Source organism: Actinia tenebrosa, unplaced genomic scaffold (assembly GCF_029948245.1).
Source record: "Actinia tenebrosa isolate PJP-AT-01 unplaced genomic scaffold, QUT_ActTen_1.0 PGA_scaffold14__42_contigs__length_11649687, whole genome shotgun sequence".
Classification (NCBI taxonomy): domain Eukaryota; kingdom Metazoa; phylum Cnidaria; class Anthozoa; order Actiniaria; family Actiniidae; genus Actinia; species Actinia tenebrosa.
In genome coordinates, this window is record NW_028292574.1 from 5952710 (window position 1) to 5967253 (window position 14544).

At 42.6% G+C, this 14544-nt stretch overlaps 2 protein-coding genes and 1 long non-coding RNA gene across 3 annotated transcripts in view; 2 read left to right on the plus strand and 1 right to left on the minus strand.

Annotated features, from left to right (window-relative positions):
• LOC116304287 (uncharacterized) overlaps positions 1-14544 on the minus strand; it is a gene marked incomplete in the record, with an annotated part of 204442 nt that overhangs the window by 31335 nt on the left and 158563 nt on the right.
• On the plus strand, positions 3277-4431 carry LOC148911311 (uncharacterized; the record flags this gene model as incomplete). Its single annotated transcript, XM_089029788.1, is given in 1 exon segment — positions 3277-4431. A coding segment is annotated over 1 exon segment (708 nt). The 3' UTR covers positions 4014-4431.
• LOC148911312 (uncharacterized) lies at positions 11458-12713 on the plus strand. The gene is made up of 3 exons (XR_016119796.1): positions 11458-11657; positions 11807-11897; positions 12415-12713. It is a non-coding gene; the product is annotated as an uncharacterized LOC148911312 (long non-coding RNA).

Below are 14544 nucleotides of genomic sequence, written 5' to 3' on the forward strand. Positions count from 1 at the left end.
AGGCAAATTACTACCTGCTGAGTCGTGGCTTTGCGAGGAGCACGGCGACGTTGCTGCAACGATTGTTGCCCAAAGGAAACCCAAAGAGTTTCACGCGCCGGAAGAAGGACATTGACCAGCGCGTTTTGCGGAGTTTGCTGCGTCTAAGGCGTAAAGGTGTGAGGCATAGAGAACATTGGGGAGGCAACTTTGTGAGCGCTGCGTGCTGTCAGAAGTGCCCAACAGGTGTTTGGCAGTGCCCTACACTGCATGCCGTTTCAAGGATACTTTAGATTCGCTTCGAAGCTGGCGAAAATGCCGTCAATGATGCGGCAAGGAAAGCCCGTACTGATTAGTAGGCTGCTTAGATAGCAAAGTAGGTTTGTGCAAAGACTCTCACCTCCATTTCTTATTTTTATTATATTATTAAGTATAACTGGCGGGGAACAAAAAAAAATAAAAAAGGACCCCCTTTTAAGGGCGCTTGCATAATCTATTAATAATCAAAAATAGAGTCAGAAACCCCTTTTAAAGGCAATATATGCTAGCCTACGCAGCTGCTTTCTGGGAGCATTCCCTAATTACCCTTCCAATATATGGACTGTATTACTATGCGAACTACCTGCCGACTGGCATTACGCCCTCGTAAGCCACCGATACACAAACCGCGTAAAAAATACACCTGCCTTCATTGCGACAGGGTATTCTCCGAAGGATCCTTTGTGGGACATTGGTGCTCCGCGGATCCTAAAGCGCAGCGGACTTTAGCAGACGCGCTTAACTACAAGAGGAGATGGAGTGACTCTTCTTTCAATGTCAAACTTCCATCGGCCATTTACCTTGCCATGGCCTGCGTAAGTGGGTGAATTCCTCGCCCTGAATTACGTACCGCACGCAATCCGGCGCCCAAAGGGAATATTCCTTACCTTCTAAGTCTTTGAGGACTAACCGTAAACGGTCGATGTCTTCGAAGACGACGTAATTTTTTATTTCGTATGCTTTACCGCAAATCAGGTCACGCCAGTGTATTTGGTTGACGATCATTATATCTATGAAATATTCTTAAATGCGTTGCCCTTGTCTCCGTAGTCTTGAAGCGTTTGCAGCACCACCGACAGGGATACGGATGCCTTCCGCGTAGTTGCTAAGGGCACGACAGATGACGTCATAATCGTTGCTAACCATGGTCAGGTAACCATTCGCGTCATACCGCGAAATTATCTTGCGTTGGTCTGCGGAGAGTATGCCATTTCCTTTCGGCGTCTTTAATTCGATGCAAAGCCCTTCATACCTTAAATGCGCGTTCAGTATTAAGAGGTCGGGTTGACCCCTTTGATAACCCTTCTGCCAGCATTTTATGCGTTTGCTGTCAGAATCCTGCAATTCCCCTAAGCCGGGCGCTATGAGCATCTGTGGGTAGAAGCGGCGTATGTAGTCCACGACTTTCTTATGCAGGTCAAACTCATTTTCCATTTTGAAGACTAACTTGTTAGGACTATCGAACCGCCTTTCTATTTCATACTTACCTGTCTTTCTCAATGCGGGAAGAACGTCCTCGAGGACCCAATCCTGGAATGTCTCTGCCGTTGGCATCTTAGAGCTAAATATTAGTTGATACAACCCAGATTCGGTTACGTACAGGGAATTAGGCTGTGAATACGAGGGGAGGCGATTCACCTCCACTTTAAGTTCGCTAAGCTTTACCTTATACTTTTCACGAACATGCACCTTAATTGCATCTTTTGGGCGTTCGTAACCCAACGCAGCCGCCACTTCCTTTGCTTTGAAGTATAGTTTATCGCCTTGCACTATGCATTGCAGTTTGGTTTCGTTGTTTTCGAATACGCGAAGCATTATATACCAACGATATTTTTTATCAAAAGGATGAGCGAGTGGATCAATAGGCAACGCTCTTTAGCTGATTCATTTCTACGCTCAGTTGCGCGTCAGACACGACGAAGACGTAGCAGTTTATCTTGTCGCCGTCGCCGACACTGGCGTTTTTGGTGCGCTTGATCTCCAATGTTATGCCATCCTGCGTATTTACTAGACGTAAACCCTGACCATGCAGGTCTTCGTCGTTAATGGTGCGCATATCAATCCACAGCGCATACTTATCCTTAAAGAATTCCTCGGGGCTAATTTGGTCGCCAAACTTGCGCATGGCCTCTCTGTACACGTCTGCGGGCTTTATCCCCTGTGAGTAAACCTTGTTTGGAACGCCGTTTATGTTGACCCCTACGTTAGTAATGTTGGGGTTGTGAAAGGCCTCGGAGTTGCGCTTACCAGCCTCATAGGGTTTGGCAAACACCAGCATCAACCCCGTCAAACTACGTCTAGGGAGGTTAATGCTTTGGTTGATAACCTCATCCGTCTTATCCAAGAAGCTAAACGTCTTATACATCACCACGTGGTCGTAAAGGAATGCCTTTCCGGAGCTGTATTCCATGCCAGCGCTACGGGCCAGCTCTTCGCTGTATACCGTTTCGTACTGTAGCTCTAAGTTGGTGATAGAATAAGGATCAACGGCCCCGCTAATTGCGCTGTCCATGCCTCCAATGACGTTCGTAGTGTCCGCCAAGGTTACTTCAAACTGTAACTCGGATAACTGCCTGGGGTAGTACACACCATGACTCGTAATTACTTCGAAATCCAAAGGGATAACGTACTTGCTACCTTAGGCGGTCTTTACCCTTGTTGCGTCTGCTACTGCGGTTGCCCCGCCGGAGTCCGTAGGCGCCGGGTTGGTGTCGCTGCGAAGCTTACGAAGAATAACACTTCCAATTCCCTGCTCTATCTTTTGTGCACGGTCGAAGGCTGTTAGCCACAGATCCTTATACGTGGTGTACAATCGTACCTATTCAAATCCAAGAGGGATTCACCTGCGAACTTGATTCTCATCTTAGAAACGAGGTTCCTACCCACGTTATTGACGGTATAGCGCTTGTCCTTGGTGCTTGGTTGTATTGCTAGGTCAAACCTTAAAGCCAAGGTACCAGGAACCAATACTAGGTTATCCGTTAGACGGGGCACGCCTACGTACAAGGTTTCTCCTGGCTTTGCGCTAGAAGGTGTGAATGTGACCCGGTGAAAGGTGCGTTCTGCTTTCAGTCCGCCAACCTGCTTAGGTAATACGTTGGGATTTAACTTTGAGCTTATCATATATAATGGAAGTAGAAGGAACGGATTTTGATCCCCTTATCGAAGAAGGTCAAGTAGACATTAACGACGACGAGTATGAGTCTTTGCGTCCTGATGACAACGTGGATAAACGAGGCCTCTTTAGTAAGTTACTTAACAGGTATGGCAGTAGATTCCGCGATGCTATGCGCTCCTTAAGGGAAAAGTATAAGTCCAAGAATCCATACAAGCCTATTCCGGAATATCTACAAATGGATGACTTGGTCCCTGAAGCCCCCGACGCCCAATGGCTTCAAAGAGTCCAAGAACAAATGGACGAATCCATAGGCAAAGACCAGCCGGACGACTTCGATAGGCTAAGGGAGTTATTGCCCGATTGGGATCCTAAAAAAGCAATAATGGTGTTTGACGAAGATGAGGAATATGGTAAGGAAATAATTCTTGGTAGGCTCCCAAAAAGCGGCTCTAAGATTTACTTAATTAGAGATGAGCGGGGGAATTTCTTTCCCGACCCCAAGATTCCTAAAACGTTAAGGCGGGCCATTGGAAGTCCTAACTTAGCAATACAGGAGCAAATGTCTGAGGAGCAGATAAACGTCGGCAGGCAAAGGTTCTTTGGCGCCCTTGCAAATCTACCACCTGAAGCAGGTGGAAAGAGCGAAGACCAAAAAGTCATGCAACTTCGAAATGCAAGGGAAGAAATCCAAAGCCTAACTGCGGAAATAGAAAGGCAAAACGAGGAAATCTCTGACCTGGAGCAGGGAAAGATAGCAGAAGTAGCCTCCCTTAAAAGGGAAAAGGACGACGCTGAAATAACAAGGCTTGTGGACAGAATTAAGGACTTAACGTATGACCGCGGGGGAGACCCACGAGAATTAACTAGGGAATTATAAGCCGTAAAAGAGGAAAGGGACGTAATGAATGGAAGATATGCGGCCCTCATGGAAAGGCTCGACGAAGCTAAGGCAGACCGAAGGGGAACATTTCAGGCCCTTCAGGACGCCATAAGAGGCTTAGATGAAAGGGACGAAGAACTCATGGAGTCCTCCAACACCCTGCTTAGAGTCGAGCAACACAAAATGCAGTTGTTGGATGAAGTCGCCCATAAAGATGAGCAAATCCGACAATTAAGTGGCGCCGTCGAAGACTTAGAGCACCACGCCAACACACAACGGGAAATAATAGCTGAGCAAGCGCGCCCCGAAGAAGAGCGGGTAGCTGCGCAAAGGGAATTGGAGGAAACCCTGGAAAGGCTTGAGGAGGCAAGGACGAGGCTTGCTACCGCAGAGCGGCAGCGGGGGGCCACCACTACTAAACAAAAGTAAAGACGGTAATGAAGTACCTCTTAAAAATTGGCGTGCCGTTGGCATTTGCGGGCGGTATTGCTGGTGCGGTGGTTGCTATTATGGATGCAATTGGGGGCGCGGGTGCGGCTGCGAAGGCAATGGGAAAGAAGGTGGGTAACGAAATGTCTAAGATGGGTAAGAAGTTTGGTAGTGGGTTAACGGAATTGGGTAAAAAAATGGCAGCAAGCATTCCGGGCTTGCTTGGTAGCACCTTAGGTTTGGTACTGAAGACCGGCGGCAAACTGCTAAAGTGTGTGGGCAACAACATTTGGATCTTGGTCGTCGCTATTGGAGTGGTACTCCTGAAGAAGATGAAGGGTTAATCTTATCCTCGTGTATTACTGGGGGCTTATCGTCGTCAGGCATCCGAGGCGTCCTCGACTGGGGATAAGTAAAGATAGCATTCGCGCCGCCTTGATAATGCGGAACTAGCGGCAGCACGCTCATGGTGCTAATGGGCTTATGATTCCAAATAGCATTCGTTGGAGGATCTTTTGACGGGGCGGCATTTATTTGAACGCGACCCAGCTCGCCGGCGTTAGCACCCCCTGACGGCATCTTATCACTAGGGCGAATCTGTAACTTCGCATATTGACAATTAGCTATCATGTGAAAAGTTACTGGCGTTAAGTCTTCTGCGGAAACTCTGTTAGCTTCAAATGTGAAGTGGGTTGAGTTCCTATCGTTATCTTTTTTTCTGTAAGGCTGTAATGGTTGATTACTCTCATCAACGATCCTAAACCCAACATTACATGACCACCCCGTTGAAATACTAATAGTACACATGATTAATCCCAGGCCTCCAACCTTTACCCACAGCCCGGTATCAAACCATTTATCATTCACGTAGTCCTCCTCCCCAAAGTAATAAAGGAACCAATCTTCCTTCGCATGTGGATTCATATATTTAAAGACTAAGCACCGTAAGAGTGCTGATGCTCTCGTGATTATAAGCGTAATCTCTTTGATCCTCCATGCTATTTACCGCGACATTTCCCGTATCATCTACTCTTATCTGCAGCTTTACCTTTCCGTGGCAATCGGTAACCATGTGGAAAGTCCAAACGGAATGATTTTCGGCACTATTCGTTGGCGGCTCTACGGAGAAATGTACAGGCTCCCTGTTGTTTGTCTTATTTCTCATAGGCTGCAGTACGCCATTCTCATCCAGGAACCTAAAGCCGACGTTGGCGTGACTGCTCGTGCCAATGCAAATACTACAAAGGATTAACTTCTTTCCCGAGTAGTTCAAATTCACGGACATGCCCGTGACATCAGCCCAAGATGCCTGGGTGTATTTTTTCTCGCCTGTGTAAGTCGTATAAACACAATCTACTCCAGCTATGTAGGGGTTGTTCATCGCCATATATAATAGCTCAGACCAACGCCTGCGGCGGCTAAGCCGGCTTTTAGTAAGTTATGGTCATATTCCTCAAGTATCGCAGGCATAACCTTCTTTAATGGTTTCTTAACTACGGGTAGCTTCGTTTCGAGTGACTTTTTTGGCTTCTCTACGAAGTGAGGAATGTTCCTAAGAGTGTCAGAGTTCACGTCGTTCACCCCAAACTTCATATCCTTAGTAGCTCGTTGAAGTTTGTTGTTGTATCCTACTACAGAGCCAGTATTTATAGATAAATTACTGGGCATTAACCAACAACCCGGGGCTACTGCATAGTCCAACCTTGCCTTAGAATTTTGTATAGCTAGTTGGTAACGCTGTACGCCCTTGCTAATGTCGCCCTCCAAGATTGAACTTTCGAATAGAATCAAAGCTTCGGCTCGCGTTTCTTCTGCGGCGCCCGTATTTCCGATTATGCTGGATCGGGTGTTTACCTGAGCTCCCAAAATGGAATACACGTAAGCTTCTATGCTGCGGTTCAAACGGGCAAAGCCGGCTCTAGTTAGTCCTTTACCTTCTGGGGGTATAAAGTTAAGATATTGCTTCGTTTGCTCGTCGTTGGTAATCTTAATAATCAGTGGATTAGCCCCGGCATACTTACCACCCTCTTTGAACAAAGGTCTTTGAACAAAGGTCCATCGCGGACTTGCTTGGTATCCTTAACTGGACCCTCCAACCACCACCACTCATTCTTCAAATGATAATGGGTTTCTGGGTGGGAAGCCATGGTCCATTGTAAATTCAACGCGTGGACTTCCTTATCACTTAGCTCGTGTCCGCCAATCCCCCAATAAGCCCAAATGTGCCCCAAACCATTGTTAGCACCCGCGGTACACCTGAAATCCTTCCCTACAACACCGAACTCCTTACAAAGTCGGTCGTAAGCAGGAACGTTGTATTTATTATCTCTTGGATAAAACGTGGCATCTCCCGGCAGCGCAATAACACCCATTTCATGCAGTATTCTTCTAACCGTGAAGTGAAAATGAAACATAAATATTGAATTCTTCATCAAGTTTGCACTTACACCACAGCCGCTAGTGGCACACCAAACCGCAAAGTTCAGCTGCTGCGGCCAATAACGCATGTTAGGACCACTTAACCATTCATGAGATTCCTTAGCGGTGGTATGAACAATGGGCACGTTTTTGAAGATATCTCGCACCTTTAACGGAAAGGAATGCTTGTTAGAGATCCGCATGTTCAGCGTTAGGTCCAAGCTTGGGTGTTTATCAAATGAAACTGCGGGTATCGGATAAGTACTGGTACCCAGCAATAATTCCTTTGACCAACCTTGCACGGGTTTAGGCTTAGGATGCTTCAGTTGAGAGTCTATCTGATCGACCAGCGTAGGTTTCAAATCCTCATTGCTGTACATTCTGGAGCCGTTAAAGTAAATCCCATCGGATCTTCTTTCGAACTTACTAGGGTCTGCATGTGGAAACATCTTCCTAAAGGCCCTCCAATTCCAGTAATCTCGATTATCGTGATGTGGCTGCTCCTCAATATCATTCCCAAAAGCGTCGTACATTAGTATATATAATGGATGTTATACCATCAGCACCTCAGTTGTACCCAGATGTTCCCAATTATCACACTACGGCACCAATAACGGATGCTGAAAACTTTCGTCTGAATAAAGCGAACTTAATCCTGGCTTACTTGGAAGGGCAGACAAAACACTACGAAAAAGTTAGGAAGAAATACGTCAGAGCCCGGAGTACGCTACATAAGATTGCGATAACTTCAGGATCCATATCTGTTGTGTTAACGGGCTCTGGCGTTGCTACTTCGCTTACCGGACCGGGAATAATCGTTGGAGTTCCTTTGGCCGGCGTTGGGGCAGCCTGTGGTATTATTTCTGCTGTTGCTACGGGTATTATGAAGCAGTTGTCAAGCAAAATATCCAAGCATGACACGACAATAGCTCTGTCAAGGGCTAAAGTAAATACAATTACCGATCTTGTCTCAAAGGCTTTGCGTGACAGAAAGATAGACGACGTAGAATTCTCGCTTATTCTGGCCGAAGAGGAAAAGTACGAGAAATTAAAGTCGGACATAAGGAATAAAAAAACAGTCGTAAAAGATCTTTCCGAGGAATCTCGCAAAAAGATCTACCAGGAGGCGAAAGAAGAGCTTCAAAGAAAGCTTGCTCAGTAAATATCGTGACGGGATTCTATTTACATATCGAACGTCAGTCTAGAAATTACGCGTAATATAAATTCAGTGAATTATTACGCGTAATATAAATTCAGTGAATTATTACGCGTAATATAAATTCAGTGAATTATTACGCGTAATATGAATTATTTGGCGAATTATTACGCGTAATATGAATTATTTGGCAAATTATTACGCGTAATATAAATTCAGTGAATTATTACGCGTAATATGAATTATTTGGCGAATTATTACGCGTAATATAAATTATTTGCATGACCTTATTTGGCAAATTATTACGCATAATATAAATACACGTAATATGTTATTGTCGCCTCGGAATCCATCCTAACAGGGGGTGGTTGGGGTCTATTTTGTAAAATATTTCGTAAATTACGTCAGGATAATAAGGAATACCCTTATCCAGCCGACAAAACATCCACTCGGCTCTGCTCATATCAGAAACCTCAGGAATAGACTTACCGGTAATTTCAGACAAAAGATAGGGAATAGCTTTGTAATATTTCCCTAGTCTTAATTTTTTCAATGTCTTCCGTAGACTTTGCGGGGTTGTCTCTTCTAAGTGGTCTATGATTTTCTTCCTTACTTCGTCGCTTAAATATACCGGATGTAAACCTTGGATATGACTCATCCAGTCCCTGAAGTATTTTATTCTCTTATATGGGGTCTTCTTCCGACCTCCATTGGCGTAATACTGCTCTCTGGTAGCATTTGGTACGGCATTACGAATATTCTTACCACACTCGTAACACTGTGCTGACGTGTCGTCTTCTATTTGCATTTTCTTACCACAACACCAGAAACCCCGAGGCTTGGGTATGTTAACTTTGGATCTTAGGCAAATTATACAGAAGTCATTGGTGAACTTTTTACATTCATGCATATATAAGACAAATATTCCCAACTTTCGCGCAACATGTAACGGGACACGGGTAATTCCCGCGGGGGACGCTAGTGCGTAAACACGGGTAATTCCCGGGCGATTCCGAATGGTGACCGCGAGTCCCCCTTACTGCTGCTAGGTTTTATCAGTCCAGGTTTCATCAGTCCAGGTTTCATCAGTGCAGGTTATTATCGGTCCAGGTTCTATCAGTCCAGGTTTTATCAGTCCAGGTTTCATCAGTCCAGGTTTCATCAGTGCAGGTTATTATCGGTCCAGGTTCTATCAGTCCAGGTATAATCAGTCCAGGTATAATCAGTGCAGGTTTTATCAGTCCAGGTTTTATCAGTCCTGGTTTTATCGGTCCAGGTTTTATAAGTACAGGTTTTATCAGTCCAGGTTTTATCAGTCCAGGTTTTATCAGTCCAGGTTTTTTCAGTCCTGGTTTTCTCAGTCCTGGTTTCATCAGTCCTGGTTTTATCAGTCCTGGTTTTATCAGTCCAGGTTTTATCAGTCCAGCTTTTGTCAGTCCTGGTTTTGTCAGTCCAAGTTTTGACAGTCCTGGTTTTATCAGTCCAGGTTTTATCAGTTCAGGTTTTATCAGTCCAGGTTTTGACAGTCCTGGTTTTATCAGTCCAGGTTTTATCAGTCCAGGTTTTGTCAGTCCAAGTTTTGTTAGTCGACATTTTAAAGCTTTAAATGGCGAAAAAAATCACCAAAAATCTGGGATAAACTTCAAATACGGCAAGCTTACCAAATATAAATATAGAAACAGATAGCCACAAAAAACGACGACTTTGTATGGGAGAAAGCTTGATGTCCACTCACCTTTGCATTCGAAGGTGTTATATTTCATCACACGAATGGTATCAGTACCACAATATTTGTCACTGCACGTCGCCACAGACCGACTATCATGAACCGAATAAGTGCCTTCTTCGTTGTAAACCAAGTCAACAGGATTGGACAAGTGACTGCCTTTGTTCAACTCGCATCTTTGGCTCCTGTCATAGAAACTCATGCTATGGCAATCCGTGGTAGATGCACGTTTATCGTAGCATTCTTGGTAGTTCTTCACCGTTGTTGATGACAGAACATGGTGCTTGAGTATGAAGTTCGTTTGTGTGTACGTTGAAGGACAATCAAGGCACCAGATGTCATGCAGGATGGAATGGAAGAGACATCAGCAGGCCAAGGACGGAGTACATCATTGATGGTACGTTGTATCAGCTACTGTCTGGATGCTAAAGGTGGAAATAAAATCTATGATCATGATAATTTATATTATTATATTTTATATTATTTAAAAAAATGTCTTTTATCTTCTTTTTTTTTCTTTTCTTTTTTTGAAAGAACCACCTGTGTATTTATACTAAAACAATTATTTGCCTCAGCCTCAGTGAAGCTCGAAGACTCGCGTCTCGGTAAATATTCCCCCAGTTTGAAATGATACTTGAGAGGGACCAATAGTGTGCTATACTCTTTGAGCCAGAAATGTGATTTTTTTTTTTGTATTTTAACTACTACCAAACAGCTCTAAGAGAAACCTACAACATTGATGACTGCAGTAGACTGTCTGCATCAAATGAAGCAAAGGACTCTCATTAGCAAAAAAAATTTTCTCCTGTAAATAAGTTAATGTTCAATAATTTAATGTCATTTTATTCATGGGACCGTCGTAATAGACCCTTGTCACGTTCCAAATTACCGCTGTGTTTCTTGATTACAGACTCATTTGCTCAGGCTAAGCCTCGAATCAGTGTCTAATTACTCGCAAATACCAACGGTAAAGTAAACAATGCACAAGTTCAACAATACGAACACTTTGAAATTAGACGGACCTTGACTGGAAAACTTCACAAAATCGAGGTTTAGCCTAAGCAAATGAGTCTGTAATCAAGAAACACAGCGGTAATTTGGAACTCGAAAAGGGTCCGGGGGAAACCTGTGACGGTATCCCTTACCTCTCATCTGCTTGTAATTTGTTTATATTTTTCATTTTTTAAAACTATGATTTGATGCGAGGTAAATGCTAAATAAAAATGAAAAATAGAATAAAATAAATTCACTTCGGCTTCGGCAAATAATTGTTAAATAATAACAAAGCTTTAACAAGATATAAGTTTTCATTCATGTTTAATTTATGACTGCCAATATTCAGATTGCTTATAGTTGCCTTGTTCTTAGTCACCGCAGCCCAGAAGAAATGAGTCTTTGGGTACGCGATAAACTTTTTTCATGTTAACTTCTGGCTTAGACACTTTTTTAAAATGCACACTGTAAATCACCCCTTAAGTCAATCGATTGGAAATAAGTAGAGATACAGATACAGAGATACCAGATCATCATGAACTATTCGAATCAATTTATGTTACATACACTCAATTGAAGAATCGTTGTCGAGTTCGAAAACATAGAAGATAAAAGCTGAGACCGAAATGGCACATGACATAATTATATTATAATTTATTCATTTGCGCCATTCATGCAGTCGGTTTAGAATGTCAAACGTGTGACATTTCTATTGTAATACGGATGTAAAGGGATTGAACCTGACTACTACATTTGCTCCACAATGGCAGCCGTCTTTACAACGACCAACTCAGACATGAATTGAGGAAAATGAGCCCGGCGGTCCAAAAAAACTACTTCAGCTATTCTATAGCGTAGTAAAACAAAAACAAAAACGGAAACGAAAAAGACTATGAGCAAGACTATTAAACACGATGTGGTAAGTGCTTACACAATATTTTGGTCTACAAGATCCGAAGACTGAGCCGCAAAGTTTTCTGAACACGTTTAACAACTGTCAGTTATAAGTTACGACCCCAGTAGTTCGAAGTCTGCAAAGTCAGCTAATCCAAATGTCCTCATTTGTAGTGATTCAGATTATTTTACAGCAAACAACTTTAAAAAAAGACAAACAGCCACATTTTGGTTTAAAACAGGTGACAAACCCTTTGAATTACAGGTACGAGATTTGACTATATCAATATCGCTTTGAATATAATATAGTTTGTTGTGAACTAACGAAATTCATAAAATATCATGTGTTGAATATTTAACGTTTCGTCCCTTCCTTTTGTAATGTTTTTCATGTATATTACTACTAAGAAACCATACGGTTCTTGTTCAATAGCAATTGCTACTTACCTTTGCTTTAAGGACAAAAGTGTTAAAGAAAATAATTGAAATATAGAGTTTTCTTATGATATTCAACCCTTAATAATTTACAACTCTTCTATCCAATCCAGACACGACGTTTACGTCCTATGCAAGTACTTATATTCAAGATACAAATTCAAATTCAAATAAACTAAAAGCGCGTAGGGGGTTTAAATAGCTGGAAGCTGGAAAGAGAAAGAAAGAAGGAAAAGAAAAAGAAAAATAGCTAATTATAAGTTTCAAAGTGTGCCAGCGTTTTACCCTTGCTACTATTTGAACCGTAATTAGTATTTTAATAGTTCGCTTACCTCTTGTGCTTGCAGATTGGGTTATTCAAGACGAAGTTGTAGCCGATTCAATGCGGCGGCTAGGTGTGCCAGACCAAAACTACCCAGAGCCTCCTTAAATGTCAAGTAATTTTCAACAGTTAATTTTCAACTTTTATTTTCGGAGAAAATATTCCATTGTCTGGTGACTTGAAATTATACTATGTATGTCTAATAAAATATTTGTTGGTTGTAAAATTTGATCTAAAACAATTTTTTTATACGATTTACACTAACACATGTAATCGAGAACGACAATCGACACGTCGACGAGAAAAAGATTGTAAAATTGTAAAAAGGTGGGTTATAAATAAAAAGAATAAAATAAAACAAAAAGACCAAAACAAATCCAATCCAGGCGAAATAAAAAGATTTTTCTCAGTAAACTGGTAATAAGGAGGCTTGTAAATTAATAATTGATATTGACCAGTCTCACACTGGATTGAGAGAAGGTAGTTCTCACCTTCTGCGATACGTAACTTAATTACCATCAATATCATCAGAACCTGCTCTGAAAACAAATATCTTCAATTAAAATTATACAATTATGTCACTTATTAATGCAAAAAGACTTTGAAATCTCCAAGTTGGTAAACGTTAATGCTGGAATAAACTGTCCGCCATGCTTGATTATAAACATCGCCGGTCATGCGCCTGCGTACAAATGCAGCGGTGTCGCTTGAAAGTGTTAAGCGAGTTAAGTCAGATTTTACAAAGAAATGTATAGAGAGTCAAGATAGTTCTCGATTTATAAATTTCTGTGTAAACAGTTTTCCACTTGCCGGGGTAGAAGAACAATATATAACATTAAAGCATTTAATTTTTACCAAGCATACTTTAATTTGTTTGGAAAAACCTTTTCGTCTCGATAGTTAGATTTTAACAGCCTTCTTGCCATAAGTGCTTTGTTAAATTGCAAGAAAAACACAAAAGGTGAAATGTTATAAACAGGATTTCTCAAAATCAGAACTAGTTACCTCATTTGCCGGGGTCGATCCTTAAAATACATACTCTCTAAATTACTGATGTCGAATCTGTTGTCGATTGAACGAATTTATACTTTTCGTTTTTTACTTTCGAAAAGCTCCGATTTGAGACGAATATTTGTGAGATCATTCTGCAAGAATAGGCACTTTGTGAAGCAAAAACCTTGAAACTTATTCGCAAAATACGGCATGTTTGGTACCAAAATAAAGCTTGAATCCTCAGCTCTCGTTTTTCATCGTTTGTAATAGTAATATATCCTCACTGAAGCCATTATCACGTCGCAGTATGATTAAGTTATGGCGGCGAGATCCGCTCCTTGTCCCCGACAATACAACGAGATGCTATATAGCCAAACTCCAGTCGTAATAGTGCATAATAACTAATCCAGTAGTAATATGCCAACCTTTATTCTTACTATGTTCAACCCCATATACCCAATACTCAAAAACCCACATCCAATCCTGTATAATCGGTGTGAAATCGGCGCTGGGACGTGTGACCAAAGGAACAAAGCCCAACGAGTCCAAAGCAGTAAAAAGCAGGACCGAAACAGAACAAAATACCAAAAAACAAGTTTATACAGCACTCAGTAAATTATCAGGGTGAGAGACCGGGACGTCAGCCAATGCCTCCGCCCTGGACCAACAAAGGGTGGGGTTTCCTCGGTAATACACCTCAAGGGGATCGTCCCTTCGGGGATTAGCCTTTCAGCAACGTGAAGTCTCGAAGCAAATGGGGAACCATTTACCTAGAACGCAACCAAAACCAAACAAGGTTGAGCGCGACTAGGTAACCCCGGAAACCCGACCCTCTGTTGGCCCCAGGCTCTGAACTAGGTCCGGAATTAGAGCACTGAGAAGAGCCCCGCAGGGCCAACGGAGGACGCGACAAGATAATCCCAGATGATGAACAGCGAGAAAGGGGAGAAAGAAATTTTTCCCATAAATGACAGGGTTTTAGGGAACCAGGAAACCAGGGTTTCCAACAGTTCAACAGCTTCGTAACGGTCAAACAGCGACGCCGGCCTATTAAGGTGTTCCTTAGTGCGACCAAGGCGTTCTCGCAGGACTCGACGACGTTTTCTCTTTCCAGAGTCTTAACCTTCTGTTCTAACAACTCTAAGCGATCTGCAGGCTGTAA